Source organism: Dipodomys merriami, unplaced genomic scaffold, assembly GCF_024711535.1.
Source record: "Dipodomys merriami isolate MVZ:Mamm:240054 unplaced genomic scaffold, mDipMer1.0.p SCAF_13, whole genome shotgun sequence".
In the NCBI taxonomy this organism is placed as follows: Eukaryota; Metazoa; Chordata; class Mammalia; order Rodentia; family Heteromyidae; genus Dipodomys; species Dipodomys merriami.
This window is the reverse complement of record NW_027202604.1, coordinates 26,187,542-26,203,751: the sequence shown is the minus strand read 5'-3', so window position 1 is coordinate 26,203,751 and position 16,210 is coordinate 26,187,542. Positions and strand designations below refer to the sequence as shown.

The 16,210-nt window shown below is 42.9% G+C and overlaps 1 protein-coding gene across 7 annotated transcripts in view; it reads left to right on the top strand.

Moving 5' to 3' along the window:
* Positions 1–15,143, top strand: part of Frmd4b (FERM domain containing 4B) — a 273,238-nt gene extending 258,095 nt beyond the window's left edge. For all 7 annotated transcript variants that reach the window (XM_070018941.1, XM_070018940.1, XM_070018937.1 and 4 more), the window contains 5 exons: positions 13–160; positions 3,255–3,374; positions 4,500–5,311; positions 8,488–8,620; positions 12,955–15,143. In XM_070018941.1, coding sequence (XP_069875042.1) covers positions 13–160; positions 3,255–3,374; positions 4,500–5,311; positions 8,488–8,620; positions 12,955–13,075 — 1,334 coding nt within the window. In that variant the 3' untranslated portion in view covers positions 13,076–15,143. The remainder of the gene's footprint in view (positions 1–12; positions 161–3,254; positions 3,375–4,499; positions 5,312–8,487; positions 8,621–12,954) is intronic.
* Positions 15,144–16,210: the final 1,067 nt, after the last annotated feature.

Genomic DNA, 16,210 nt, shown 5'->3' with positions numbered 1-16,210 from the left:
TACTTCACTTAGCCAATGACACCTTCACTCTTGCTGGGCAGCGACCAAGTTCAGTACCTCATTCTCCAAGAATTCTTCCACCCAAGTCTCTTGGTATTGAGAGAATCCATTTCAGAAAGTCGTCTATTCATGATCAGTTTGTGGACCCCAGGCATTCCAGGTGAGAGGTTATCACAGTAGGTTAATTAATGCTTTGTAGCCAAGAAATCTTTCCTCCACACTGGTGTTCTGTGTTTTGCTTTTGTTGTTGTTGCTTTTATTTAACCTTTTCAGAAAAGATTGTTTTCCTATAAAACTGAGGCTTTAAAACTCATTCATTGTTGTTGACAGCAAGGAGAAGTGCTTCCTAAAAGGTCTTTTTAGAAAAATGTTGGGGGCTGGGAAGGTGGCTTAGTGGTAGAATGCTTGCCTTGCATGCATGAGGCCCTGGGTTCGATTCCTCAGCACCACATAAGCAGAAAAGGCTGGAAGTGGTGCTGTGGCTCAAGTGGTAGAGTGCTAGCCTTGAGCTGAAGAGCTGAGGGACAGCGCCCAGGCCCAGAGTTCAGGCCCCACAACCAGCAAAAAAAGAAGAAGAAGAAAAAAAAGAAAAATGTTGGTTCTTTTCAAAGTCTCTTTTATATTAAGTTATAGCGATATTAACCATGTCATCTAGTTTGGGTATTATGTTAGTCAGCCCCCTGCTACTACAAGAAAATACCTGAAATAAACAATTTATAAGTAGGGAATGTTTATTTGGACTCACAGTTTCAGTCCATGATTACTTGGCCCTCTTACTTGAGGCCGAAGGTCAGGGAAGGAAGACATGATGGGAAAAAGCTTCTCACTTCATAATAGATAGTTAAGAAGTAAAGAGAAAGACGAGAAGGGGCTTGGTCTCCATACCACCATTGGACACACCCCAGTGAGCTAACTTCCTTCCCCCTAAAGGTTCTACCACATATGGGGGCTTGGTGACCAAACCTTGTATCCACAAAGGCCTATGAGGGACCTTCTAGTCTAAACTATAATAGCTATCACATCCAAAGGTTAGTTCCACAATCATTGCTATAAGTAAATGATCACTAACTACCTAACTTTGCCAACCTAAAAGCTAGGTCTGACTCCTGTGCCCCAATCTTGACCTTAAACTCACTTGGGAATCTGTAAAATAAGAGAATACAACTTTTATGTTCTCACCTGTCTCAGGTAAATCTTAATCAGAGTAATGAGACTAGGGTTTGACCAGGAAACAGACCAGAGTGGTTCTCTGACTTTGGCTGCATGAGTAACTATTCTTTTAAGACATTAGAATCCTGGGGCTGGGAAGGTGGCTCAGTGGGAGAGTGCTTGCCTTGCATGCATGAGGCCCTGGGTTCAATTCCTCGGCACCACATAAGCAGAGAAAGCTGGAAGTGGCGCTGTCGCTCAAGTGGTAGAGTGCTAGCCTTGAGCTGAAGAGCTGAGGAACAGCACCCAGGCCCAGAGTTCAGGCCCCACGACCAACAACAACAAAAAAAAGACATTAGAATCCAAGATGAGATAACCACATGTTTATATTGCTTAACGAAAACATTCAGACCAACAGTACCCATGAAGTCATGAAATAAAATGACATTTAAATATCAAAAACAAACATCATTCAATTCTATAATCCTAGCTGCTTGGGAGGCAGAGATCTGAGGAGTGTGGTTTGAGGCCAGCCTGGGGGCAGGGGAGACTCTACCCTGAGCAATGCTAGGCATGGTAGCACGTGCCTGTCATCCTAAACTACAGGGCTGGATACTGACATTCGAAGCTAGGTGCATGGTGCATGGGGAGCTTGTACTCTATGACTGGATGATACCCCAGTCCCTTTAAAAGTCCTTTAGTTCCCCTTTATCACTGGGGTTTAAACTCAGGGCCTCATGCTTGCTTGCATATTGCTTCCCTGCTGTAAGGTACTCTACCACTTGAACCATGCCTTCAGTTCAGCTTTTGCTAGTTACTTGAGACATGGAGTCTAGTAGATTTTTTTTTTTCTGCCCAGGCTAGGATTAAAGACATGAGCTTACGATGCTCAGCTTAAAGTCATTTTTAATTTGATAAAATACAAATCTCGAATTGAGTTCTCTCTGTGCTAGGAAGTGGCTAAAGCAGTTTAAGCATGTTGCCATCTAATCCAGGGGTCAGCTGATCACAGCCATGGTCCAGATTATCCTACTGTCCATTTTCCTTCTCTTTTGTTTTTGTGTATGGAATGTTTTAAGTAGTTGTATGAAGGACAATAATATTTGGTGGTATGAAAATTACATAAAGTTGTCATTTCCCTGCCCACAAAGTTGTATTGGAATACAGCCACACCCATTCATTTACCTCTTCTCTGTGGCTGTTGTTGCATTATAAGGACAGAGTACGAAATCTCTACAGAGACTTCCTAGGCCACCAAGCCAAAAATACCAACTCTTAGACCACTCACAGAGAAAGGACTTGCCGAACTCAAGTTATTTTTGGTTGATTTTTCTCTGTGTACTCTATTTTAAAAGAGTTTCAGCTAGGCACTGGTGGCTCACACCTGTAATCCTAGCTACTCAGGAGGCTGAGATCTGAGGATCTTGGTTCAAAGCCAGCCAGAGCAGGAACGTCTGTGAGACTGTTATCTCCAATGAACCACCAGAAAACTGGAAGTGGTGCTACGGCTCAAGATGTAGAGTGCTTGCCTTGAGCTGCAGAGCTCAGGGATAACGCTCAGGCCCAGAGTTTAAGCCCCATGACTTACCAAAAAAAAAAAAAAAAAAAAAAAGAGCTTTCAATTCTTATTTATGACCCAGAGAATCAGACCACATGGTTTTCCCCTAAAACTCATCTGGGATCTACCAGAATATTAACCAACAGAGAAGCTCTTCCCACCCTTCTCCTGTACTTCCTTTCCATCAGCTTCTAGTAGGTGGTTTGTTTGTTTGTTTGTTTGTCCAAGACCCAGTTCAGGGTCTTGAACTCAGGGCCTCCCATTTTTGCTTGGCTTTTTTTTTTTTTTAATGAAGACTGATCACTTGGGCTACAGCTTCACTTCCAGCTTTTTATGAGTGAATTGGAGATAAGAGTCTCACAGATTTATCTACCAGGGCTGGCTTTGAACCTCAGTCCTCAGATCTCAGCTTCATGAGTAGCTAGGATGACAGGCGTTAGCCACCAAGCGCCTGCTTTCCAGTAGGTGCCCATGATAACTCTGCTGGAGGTGTTGAGAAGCTCATCCTTACTTGATTTCTCTCTTTCCCTCTCTTAAATCATCACAGAGAGCTGCTGTCGACACACAGCAGCCCTTACAAAACCTTGGAGAGGCGGCCGCAGGGCGGGCGGAGCATGCCCACTACGCCAGTCCTTACTCGAAACGCCTACAGCAGCAGCCACTTGGAGTAAGAACCTTGTTCCCATGGTGTTGGCCATGTTTGTTTGGCTTTTGAGTGTTTGTCTTGCTTTGCTGTGCTTTCCCATCATTTTGAATGACTTCCTACCGTAGAGCCTTAGTTGCGTGCTTCTACAACTTCTACTTTGTTTCCAGTCTGTCAACAAAGGAAAGGAACTTGATTGATTCAGGTGGATAACCAATTTTTCCTATCAGCTTCCCAACCAGATATGACCCATTCATTATTCGATGGTGAGGGTGAAGCTAATTGCGGTAGCATTCTGAAGTAGGGACGGGAGCTGTGTTAAATGTTTTATGCACACTAGATTATTTAGTGCCACCAATAAGCCTAATTGAAATGAGGGTATCGGGTACAGTTTTCGTCTACTATTACGAAGACAGAAGCAAGAGTTACAGAGGTTAAGTATCTCACCCAAGCACAGACAGCTTGGAAATGGCCGTGTCATAACTCAATGTGAAGAAGCCTCTGCCTTCAAGGCCAGGGTCTGCGCTATCATGCAATGCCACCTCGTCCTGGCCTACTATATCTCCTAACTTATGAGAGCAAAGATCCCCTCCTCCCCAAAGATATGTGGAGTGTCCTCCGGCTGCAGTCGGGCTGTGTGTCATCGCTTCTATCTGCCATACCCTCAAGGAATGATTTGGCAGAACCTGATCCCTTTCTCATTTACCCATGCTAATGAGCTTCAGACCAGTGGGTTATCTGAACAAATAGGTTCTATCCTGTAGTCAGTCTTGGAACCCCAAAACACCCGTTGTAATTTGGGAGCTCTGAAATCAATCAGTGTAATGTTCTATTTTCTTCCCTCTCTCATTTTTCTTTTCTTTCTTTCTTTCTGTTCTCCAGTCCTAGGGCTTGAACTCAGGGCCTGGGCTCTGTCCCTGAGCTCTTTTGCTCAAGACTAGTGCTCCACCACTTTGAGCCCCAGCACCATTTCCAGTTTTCTGGTGGCTCATTAGAAATAAGAGTCTCACTGGGCTTCCCTACCCAGGCTGGCTATGAACCGTGATCCTCAGACCTCAGTCTCCTGAGTAGCTAGGATGACAGGCATGAGCTACTGGTGCCCGGCTTTCTTTCCTTCTCTTATTGTACACATTTGCCCTTCTCTTTCAGACCTGAATCTTCAGCTCAGCACTGCCGCCAGCGGAGTGGAAGTCTGGAGTCCCAGTCCCACCTGCTCTCCGAGATGGACAACGATAAGCCATTCTTCTCCCTTTCCAAATCCCAAAGAAGCAGCAGCACAGAGATCCTCGATGATGGGTCTTCCTACACCAGCCAGTCAAGCACTGAGTACTACTGTGTGACACCTGCCACCGGCCCCTACTACACCACCCAGACGCTGGATACGCGTGCCAGGGGGCGGAGAAGGTCAAAGAAGCACAATGCCTCAACTTCAAATTCAGGAAGCATGCCCAACCTGGCCCCAAAGGACAGTATGAGGAATGGCGTCTACTCTAAGAGTCAGGAGCCACCGTCTTCTAGTTACTATATTTCTGGATATGCGCCCTACGCAGAGTGCGACCTTTATTACAGTGGTGGCTATGTCTATGAGAATGACACCGAGGGGCAGTACACTGTCAACCCGTCCTACCGGTCCGTGGCCCACTATGGATATGACCGGCAGAGGGACTACAGCAGATCTTTCCATGAAGACGAGGTGGACCACGTGCCCCATAACCCATATGCAACTCTCCGGCTGCCGAGGAAGACTGCCGTGAAATCGGAGCACATCACCAAAAACATCCACAAGGCCTTAGTCGCTGAGCACCTGCGGGGCTGGTACCAGCGGGCCTCGGGGCAGAAGGATCAGGGGCACAGCCCACAGACAAGCTTTGACTCAGACAGGGGTTCACAGAGATGCCTGGGGTTTGCCGGGCTGCAGGTGCCCTGTTCTCCAAGCAGCCGAGCATCCTCTTACTCTTCAGGTAAGCACATGACACCCTGGGGCCAATCAGTGTGCATCGTCCTCCTCCCCCTCCTCCCCCATTGGATCTTCCCTGGGTCCTTTCATTAGCAGTGCCAACCATGCATTGGAACCTCGGTAAGAACTGCCAACCTGAAAACATCTCTGCAGGCTTCTAAAGCACATGCCTGTTGGAGCAAGTGGGAGATTCAAGGCCAATCGTGGATTGGTGGAACACCTAGTCTTATTTGTGCTCTCTGTCCTGTTAGGGCTTTTCACAAATTGGGGGGCTGCTAGGTCTTATGCTGGTAACCACATCTCTTCAAATGTATTTAGGTCACTGAGCTGTGGCATTTTTGAAAGAATAAAGGAAATCCAACAGGCAAGCAGGGAAAAAAATAGAATTATATACAGTATTCCCATTGATGGACAAGATTTGATCAAGCATTGTTTTGACTACTGAGGTATCTAAATCAAGCTTTAGTAAGTCTGATAGGCATTGACATTAATTAAGTATTTCCCTAAGCACTTTGCAAATCTTAATTATACACACATACACACACACACATACATATACACATATCTATTGATCTATATATGTGAATGATTTAAGCAATTGGGATACTGGGGAATTAGTTCAGTGGTACACACTTGCTTAGCACGCTTGAAGCATTAGATTTGCTCTCCATAACCACACACATACACACAAGACCAACGAGGAATTTTGATAAGAGAAGATACTTTCTATTATAACCTTTCTGGTGAGATTGGCCATCTGGAGAGGACTCATTGCGTACCAGACCTATCTTAAGTACTTAAGACATGGGGGTCTGGGAAGGAGCCTTCTTAGGCCTTCATGAATTCAGCAATTGAACAAGGCTGCCCATGAAGCCAAGTGAGTGCTCAGTACTGGAAGCATCTTGTCAGCAGCAAGTTTCAAACTCTCTTTTCTTTTGCTTTTTTTGGCCAGTCATGGGGCTTGAACTCAGGGCCTGGGCACTGTCCCTGAACTTCTTTTGCTCAAAGCTAGTACTCTACCACTTGAGCCAAATCACCACTTCCAGCTTTTTCCTGTGTATATGGTACTGAGGAATCGAACCCAGGGCTTCATACATACATACTAAGCAAGCACTCTACCATTAAGCTGCATGCCCAGCCCAACTTTCAAACTCTTAAGAAATTGTCAAACCCCATAGAAACCTGAATTCGTGAGTCCTGCCTCCTCCTTTAACACCTTAGTGAGACACAGTATGGGAATTCCTGAGTCATGACATGTACCTGTGAACATTTCAGAAGTGTGTTGATAGCATTATTGCCATGGAGATTCTGTTTGGGTTCAAGTTCTGTCCTGTTTATGGAAGACTTTGGACTTCCTCTCAACCTGTCTCATCGATGTCCGTATCTGACACACAAAAGGCTCTTGTCATTATTTCTTGTTATTTATGGCTCATGTAGAGAACACCTTTCTTCCTCTTAAAGTTCAGGGTATTGTCTGAACATTTCTTTGCAGAACAAACAGAAGGGCAGAGGTGCCTGTTGGTAGTGGTTGTGGCATGGGCCTGGGGCTGGGGAAATGTCCTGGGAGAAGCAGGTGTAACTCAGTCTTTAGCATCACTGGCTGTTGACTGAGTGTGTGGGACAAGAGTAAAGATGGAAGCCGCTACTGGTGGCTCATGCCTGTAATCCTAGCTACTCAAGAGGCTGAGATCTGAGGATCATGGTTCAAAGCCAGCCAGGGCAGAAAAGGCCATGGGACTCTTATGTCTAACCCCCCCCCACCCTCCACCCCCCAAAAATGTGAAGATGCAGTTCATGCTTCTGGTTTAGGCCTGTCCAAAGCTCTGTTGACTCCACCATGATTTAGTTCCATAGACGCAGTACATCTTTTTTGTCAGGAGTTAGGTGGACGGAATTGGTACTCCCAGAAATCCTCTCTGGAATGTTCCTCATTCTTGCTTCCATTTAGCAGCCACAGAAATGTACTACAACAGACACACCTCATTCTCCTGGAGAGTTGCATTTCCGGTTATGTGTCAGTTTAGTCAAAAGTTTCTGTCGTCCCTCCCTGTCACCCGAGGGCTTTCCTGGTGACTCAGTTTTAGCAGTGGTGACAACCACTGGCGATCAGCAGCCGGCTGTGCTTCATATCATATCTTTTGTACTTAATATGTTCTCCCAATTCAGGTATGCTACAGTTCTATAATGTGAGTGCCATCCTGAGACATGTTATCATCCTCATTTTGCAGCCCAAGTGTCTCTGGCCCGGAGAAGTCAAATGACCCTGCCCCAGCTAGAAAGTGGTTGAGTGGGTATTCTGCCCCAGCTCTGACTCTACCCACCCAGCCTCAGAGCCTCTGGTCAGCGCTCATGCTGTTCGGAGCTCAGCCAGGGTCCACCATCTGTTCACAAAACAACACATGCACGTGGGACACAGCTGAGTTTTGAAGTCTGTGTCCTTTGGTGCTCACAGGGACTTTGGTGACCAGAAACAGGAACTAGAGCAAAGAAGGAAGGATTGGCAACAGAGCTGGTTTTGTGGCTCTTAGACAACTGTTATAGCATTGTTGTCATCGGTGTGTCCCAAGCATGGAGCAGGACTGGTTTTACAGGGGACAGCAAACACCAGACTTGGGCACCCTCAGTTCTGCCCTAACCCGGCTCCAGTTCTGCCCTTCTGTAAAACAAAGTCTCTTCCTGAGTTGCTTCTCCCTGCCCCACCCCATTTGTTTTTAAGACAAAGGGGAAAAAAAAGCCTTAATCTTGCTAGGGACTCCTGTTGCCTTTGGTAGTTTTGGAGTTTTTGTTGTTGGCTGGTTAGTTGGTTTTGGTGGTATGGGGCTTCGCTTTCTGCTTGCTAGGCAGATGCTTTATCATTTGAGCCAGGGCTCCAGTCCCAGTGTTGCCTTTGGCTACTTATCTGGCCAAGCTCACTGGGCCATTAAGTTACCAAACTGGATGAACCAAGCTCTCTCTGGATTCTAAAACCTAGCTTGGCTGGGAATGTAGCTCAGTGCTAAGCAGTGGGGTAGGCAAAGCCTAAATTCTGTCCCCGGCACCAGCAAACAAGAAAATCAAGCCTGGACTCTTCAATAGTTACTCTACACACAGCTGATTATAATGCATATCTAAATGACCTGAACAGTTTTCACTCTGGGTATTTCAACTAATTTTGTTTTTCCTTCCCATGTTTATTTCTAGTGTCTTCTACAAATGCTTCTGGGAACTGGAGGACACAGTTAACTATAGGGCTGTCTGAATATGAGTCTCCAGCACATTCTCCTTACACCGGCTGCTACAGCAATATGTATAATCCTTTACCCTCTCCAAGCAGGTGAGAAAGCAGTGCTCAAATTCTAAGCAAAAATTCAGAAACCCTACCTTGCATTTCAAATGTTAAACGGTCTAGCTCAGGGGTTGGCAAACTATAATCTTCAAGCCAAACTCAGTTGCCTCCTGGTTTGGTAAATAAAATTTCATTGGAAAATGTCCACACTCCTTCATCTACATGTTAGTTCAGGCTGTTTCTACGCTGTGAAGTCAAAGCTAAACAGTGAGAGACAGCAATAAATCCAGCAAAGCCCAAAATAGAATGACCTTAAAGAAAAAGTTTCATCTAGTGCATTCAGATTCCACTGTTTTCAGAGTCTGCATTAAATTCTGGCTCCAAAGGGCTTTTCTGTGTGTGTTTCCTTTCATCTTTTTGAGACAGTACTTGAAACAGTATTATTGATAATGTCTATTTAAGTCTTTTTTTTTTTCTTGCAACCTTGTAGAAAAAAAAATGTCTATTCTAGCAAGGCTGTTCATTCCAAGGCTCCTCAGGGACAGTTGAAGGCTGCATTTCAGCCATGTGCTACCTTCTGTGTCTGACCTTGTGTTCTCTAAGAAGCAACAGACTCAGCCAGCTGTCCTTTTTGTCTTTATAAGTAGTTCTTTGTAAACTGTACAGGAAATGCACAGGAATAATGTGTTAGAGGGGAATGTTTAACTTACAACACCCCCCTCCCCCCACACACACACACACACAGTTCTTCTTAAGGCAAAGGTGGAATTAAGTTCCATGAGGTCATTCTTCCTTTCTCACAAAATACAATCCATACCCATGGTGCCAAGAAGTAAAGCACCCTTGTATTCTTTTAGGTCAATCTAACTGTGATTTGTTGGAACCAGATCACTGCTTCAGGTAGTAGAAGAGGGTTGCAAAGACACAGGTGTCTAGGCTGGTGAGTTGAAAAGGTTAGCAGTTAGATTAGCTGTCCTGAAAGCCTGCAGGGTTACAAGCAAATGTGAAGTCTGCAATTTCCCCCAAAGCCTTGTTTTCATTCCTCACATTCAGTGGGAGTTTTTCTTGGCTGGAAATATTAAGCCAATTGTCTCAACTCCACAAAGGGTGTTCTCAAAATAGACTTGGAGTGAAAATACACTTCACATTGTCAGATGGTTTGGACTTGTGTAAATAATGCTTGAAAATGAGATTAGAAAAGAGCCCAAATGACTGGCCCCCAAGTCTGCATTGGATCTTTTGAGTAGTTTTAATCACTTCATGCAGTGCATTTGCAAACTTTATGTGGGTACAGTTTTCCTTTACCTTTTGTAGCCTCAGTCCATAAGATGCCTCTGGTCTTTATCACTGCTCTCATTAGACTCAGGAAGTGCTCAACATTTTTTTTTTTAGAGAAAATCTGGTTACCTATGTACTTAAGGCAGTGAAAGATCACTTGATAGACTGATTTCAGAGGGAACTTGTGCAGGAAATTAGAAGTTCCTTAAAGATCCCTAGTGTGCACACGTGTGTGCACATGCTCATGGTCTGATGGTGGAACATTTGGAAAATAACAAATACATAAAATAACAGGGAAGCCATAATTCCTCCAGAGATAGCAACTATTAATGCTTCAAATTTCTCCTCCCATTTGTCTGTATCCTTTTGTGTGTGTGTGTGTGTGTGCACACGTACACACACTAGCAGTGGGCCTTGAACTCAGAGCTTTGCATTCTCACTTGGCTTTTTTTTTTTTTTTTTTTTTTTTGGTCGGTCGTGGGGCTTGAACTCTGGGCCTGGGCGCTGTCCCTCAGCTCTTCAGCTCAAAGCGAGCGCTCTACCACTTGAGCTACAGCGCCACTTCCGGTTTTCTGGTGGTTTATTGGAGATAGGAGTCTCACGGTCTCTCTTGCCCGGGCTGGCTTTGAACCGCGATCCTCAGATCTCAGCCTCCTGAGTAGCTAGGATTACAGGCGTGAGCCACCAGCGCCCGGCTTCACTTGGCTTTTTATACTCAAGGTTGGCACTTGACTACTTGAGCCACATCCATCATTTGACTAGTTAGTTGGAGATAATAATCTCTTATGTTTGTCTCAATCTTCAGATCTGGGCCTCCTTAAGTAGCAAGGATTGAGAGCCCTGCTGTCTGTTTGTATTTTTAACATGGTCATAATGATATTGTAGATACAAGTTTTATACCTTATATAGTATCTGCATCCTGTTTTTAAATTTTAATATCATAACGATAGATTGCTCTGTAGGGTTTATTTTTTACTCTTTAGACCTTACTTTATATGAATAATTAACAAAAAGACCATACTTCATATAAAAGCTCCCCCAGGTGTGAACACCTGATAGAGTTTTCCTTCTTTTTTCATTTTTTTACAGCTGTCAGTAATACTACTATGAACATCTTTGTGCCAAATATTTGTCTGAATTCCAGATTATTTACTTAGAATACATTCTAAAGGTAGTCAGTGGGTGAAGTTGTAAAGTGTACTGCTTTAAGTTTTTGCTTTCAGATAGGTTTGTCCCAGCCACAGTCCATTGATTTCATTTAATTATGATATAATCTGGTCATTTCAACTTAATTTATTAACAACTAGACTTAGTCACTTATAAATCTTAATAAATTCTCTCAAAAATTGCTTCCACTTTATTTATATAACCATTATTTTTTTTAAAGGAGAGACAAAGTAAGTTTTAGGATACAGATCAAAAAGCTCTCCCTTGAGCTAAAGATGTTAAATCCTTAGCTACATGTCAGTTTATTTGTATTAACTAAAGTATGTATATATCATAGAGAAATCCTCTTTTCCAAAGTATCTCAGTGAAGCTACAAATGTGAAGCAGTACCATTGGTCAATTTTCTATTGTAATGAACTTTTCCAAAGTAGAAATGCTGAAGTCTCTTATGTTGCTACATCATACAGTGGGATTCTTGGCTTTGCTACATCTATTTTCAGATAACTTTTTTCTTTCACTTCCTGTTTCCCTTTCCCTTTCCTCTTCCCTTCTAACTCTACCGGCTGTTAGGCACAACCCGGGGCTTCTGACCAGGAGAATGGTTGTGTCTCCAGAAATGAGATCAGTTTTAAATTCTCTTTTGCTAAGTGTAGCCAGCTGTAGTAAGTACAGTCATCAGATTCGTGTGTCGCTTCTTGCATAGCACGAGTTTGCTTGCTCTGACATGCATTGTGAAGTAAGGCAATCTGCCTTTGCTTTTGAGTCCCATGTAAATGCTAAATACCCTGGAGTAATGTAGTATTTATTTCCTAAGCTCTTCTCCCAAAGACCTTTTTAATCACTTCTACTAGAAGATTTTGAAGTTTAAAACAGAAACCTACTAACTATCTAACCTACTTTAACCTATAGTTATAATATATATATGTATATGTGTGTGTATATATATATATATATATATATATATATAATGCAGTTTGGTTTATCAGATTGGTTTGTATAACAGGTTGTGCTCATTTGAATAGACAGTCCAAATATGCCTGCTATTTTTAACTGTGATGCCACAGCCTGTGTATACTTTACCTGAAAGCCCTTGGGATACCACATAGGTCCCAAGGTGCCTGTGCTGTCTTTATACCCTTCCCCTTCTCCCTAAGGAAAGCATGTATGTATATATGTATTCCCTTCCTTTGAAGAATGCTTAGCATGCTGTCAAAAGACTACATCTTGCTGGGCACCAGTGGCTCACATCTGTAATCCCACCTACTCAGGAGGCTGAGATCTGAGGATCATGATTCAAAGCCCACCCCAGGCATGAAAGTCCATGAGACTCTTTAGCTAACCATCTGAAAACCAAAGTGACACTGTGGCTCAAACTGGTCAAAACAAAACAAAAAAAAAACCACATATCTTTTTACAAGGCTCTCAAATTTAAAAAGGCTGTGTCAAAATATGGAGTGCATATACTAATAAGGAGCTAGCAGTTTGGTTATATTGATTTAAAAGAGAATTCCAGACAAGGAAAAAGAAAATGCTGGAATACTAAATTAGGTACCAAACTGGTTAATATCTTATAGGATAGTCATACTATAACCCATAATCTTTTCACAGAAGTCATTTGGTTATTCTTCAAGACCAGAAAAAAAAAAAAAAAAGAAACAAGTTAACATGTAACTTAATACAATGTAGGCTCCTATCAGAGGTAAATGTTGAATTAAACAAAAAGGTCAGCCCCCACTCCTAGAAAATTAAAATCGCTCTCTAGGCCCGTTGAACGTTGGGGGACAAGGGAAGAGCATGCAGTCATTTAGCCCCATCTTTAAGGCTTGGAAAATTGTTCTTAACAGTGCTTTCTACTAACCTCTTTGAATGTAGTAGTCTTTGTAGTGAAGTAATAAAGAATGACCACAAGGAATAACTTGTCTGTTTCCCTTTCCCAGACAATATGCAGAGGCCAGTCAACTGGACAGTACAGATGGAAACCAGTTGGAAGACAGCCTGGAGAGTAGTGAGCAGAGGCTCTTCTGGCACGAAGACTCAAAGCCTGGAACATTAGTCTGAATGCAATGGGACTCCCGTGACCAAACACTGCATTCCCACCCTGGTGTGCCTTGTACAGGGGATTTGACTTCCCAGAAGGCTGTTGGCTTTAGAACCCTGAACGTATCAAGGTGTGAAGAGGAGACTCACATGGCCCCAGAAGTGAATCACACGCTAAGTCCCACACTGGCCCTGAGTGAGGACTGCCTTCCCAACCTACCATCAAGATCTGACCCCACACCATTGCCAAGAGAGGACTCAGCAGGAAACCTTTCTCCAGAGCAAACACTTTGCAAGGGAATCAATATGGCTGAAGGCAAACTTCAAAACTGTGAACATTTTGTTCAGGGAATTGGTCCCACTGAACAAGAAGACAGGGGAGAGTTCAGAGCACAACTGAGAGGTGAAGGAAGGTGAGAAGCTCCTATATTGAGCTCCCACAAGGTTTGAATTGTTGAACTGACCAAGGACAGCACAGTGATGTTTCTGCACAGATGTGACAATTTAGACAGTATTGGAAAATTACTTGAAGAGAAGTTTGGATTTTCATGAAGTTCTGAATGAGTGTAAATGTTTTTAGGATATGACAAAGATGATTTAAAAAAAAAATAAACAGTGTAAGATGGGTTCTAGACAAGGCTTGGTCCTGTAGCATTCTGTAATATAACTTTATGGTAACTGAATGGGAAAACGAAACAGCCCACTGAATAATTAATTGACAAACTCTGCTCCAAGATCTCTCTAAGGTACAAGGTCACTGAGCTGTTTTCTTTCTCTGTTGCTTGCATGATGAACAACTATTCAGGCTGGTAACTCTCCACCTTGCTTGCCATTTAAAGCAATCGGTTAGTCAGGCACTGGTGACTCACACTTGTAATGCCTGCTACACAGGAGGCTGAGATGTCCAAAGATCGAGGTTCGAAGCCAAACCGAACATGAAAGTTGATGAGACTCTGAACTCCAATTAACCATCAAAAAAGCCAGAAGTAGACCTGTGGCTCAAGTGGTAGAGTACCAGCCTTCAGTGAAAAAAGCTTAAGGACAGTGCCCAGGCCCTGAGTTCAAGCCCCAGTGTCAGCACACACACACACACACACACACACGCACACGCACACGCACACGCACGCACATGGGGCTTGATATGGAAAGTTTTTTTTTATAATAATGAGTTTAAAAATGAGTTCAAGCCCCAGTGTCAGCACACACACACACACACACACACACACACACACACGCACACACACGGCTTGATATGGAAAGTTTTTTTTTTATAATAATGAGTTTAAAAATGAGTTCAAGCCCCAGTGTCAGCACACACACACACACACACACACACACACACACACACACACGGCTTGATATGGAAAGTTTTTTTTTATAATAATGAGTTTTAAAATGTCCTTTGAGGTAAAGGACCTCAAAGGACCCCAAACAACAGCAGCAAAAATCAAAGCCACCTCATTGTAGATAAATTTTGTGCCTTACAATGGTGAACTCTAGGAAATTAAGCCCAATAGATTCCACTTGTAGTTCTGAATGACCAAGTAACCAAAACAACAACAACAAATTGGCATTAAAAAAAAAAATTACTTCAAGCCACAGTAGATTGAATTATGAGGCCCAACCTACCTCATACTTTTCTTGGAAGAATAATTAGCTACAGCGTATGGTAAGGTTTTGCTTTTAGAACAAAAGATTTCCTTCTTCCAGATTGTTCTCTGTCATCTTCATTCTGCTTCACAATTCCATGAAAGGTGCTCTTCCCTTCCCTTTTGTACCAGTTTCTTGTTCATATTGTGAATAGAGAAGTTTCTGACCAACTTTTTTGGGCACATTTTCTATCTATATTCCAAAGCATGTAAGATATCCATGAAAATGATTTGTTAAACTGGTCCTTAGCCATTTGTATCATTGGAAATGAGGTTTTGGGGGGAAAATTTGGAGGAAAAAAAACACAAGGGGAAAAAAATAACTTATTCCTTTTTGCATATTTGTATAGCCTCCTGGAAACAAATACTCTTTTGCATATTCTTTTACTGTTCTGACTTTTTAAGACCTATTATTTTTTTACGTAGGTCAATAAACTAAAGGTGTGTTACTGAAACTGTTTACGTACTCTTCTGTTTATGTAGAGGGTGTACATGAAGCTAGGTGATTTACTTCAAGTAATAGGTTGAACAAGATTTCAAATTTTTATAATATTACCATATTTTATTGATTCAAAGATGCACCATTTTTTTATAGGTCCATCTAAAGATGGCTTTCATCTTTTGATTGATGGCCTGTCTTCATTGAATTGGCAGTGTTTTCTTTGTGATAAGTAAAACAATGCTAAGTCCTACAATATAGTTGTCTTAGAATAGATGAAACACGGTAGTTTATTGCTTTGTGGAGAATGACTCATGAGACTTTTTAGGCTTCCTAATCTTGGTAATGTTTATTTGCAGCAAGTCTGGTTAAGTAAAAATTAACTTTTTATTTGCCATCTTTTAATATTCTGTTCAGTGGAAATGATGGGGTGAAGAGTGAAATATAGGGGAAACTTAAGTGAATATTTCTGTACATGTGTCTTACATGGAAATAACCTGTCCTTGTTCAAAGAAATGGTATGCCCAGAATAATAAGTAGGTGGGACACCAGTAACTGCTCAAGAGGCTGAGATCCAAGGATTGTGGTTCAAAACTAGCCCGGGCAGGAAAATCCAATTAACTACCGAAGAAGCCAGAGTAGAGCTGTAATTCAAGTGGTAGCATGCTAGCCTTAAGCACAAAAACTTAGGGACAGCACCCAGGCCCTGAGTTCAAGCCCCAGGATTCACACACACACACACACACACTTTTCTCTCAGATACAAAAAAAAGAAGATGCAAGCCGGGCGCTGGTGGCTCACACCTGTAACCCTAGCTACTCAGGAGGCTGAGATCTCAGGATCGCGGTTCAAAGCCAGCCCAGGCAGGAGAGACCCGGAGACTCCTATCTCCAATAAACCACCAGAAAACCGGAAGTGGCGCTGTAGCTCAAGTGGTAGAGCGCTCGCCTTGAGCTGAAGAGCTGAGGGACAGCGCCCAGGCCCAGAGTTCAAGCCCCACGACCGACAAAAAAAAAAAAAAGAAGATGCAGTAATGGAAGGAAAATCACCACCACATTGACCGGTTTA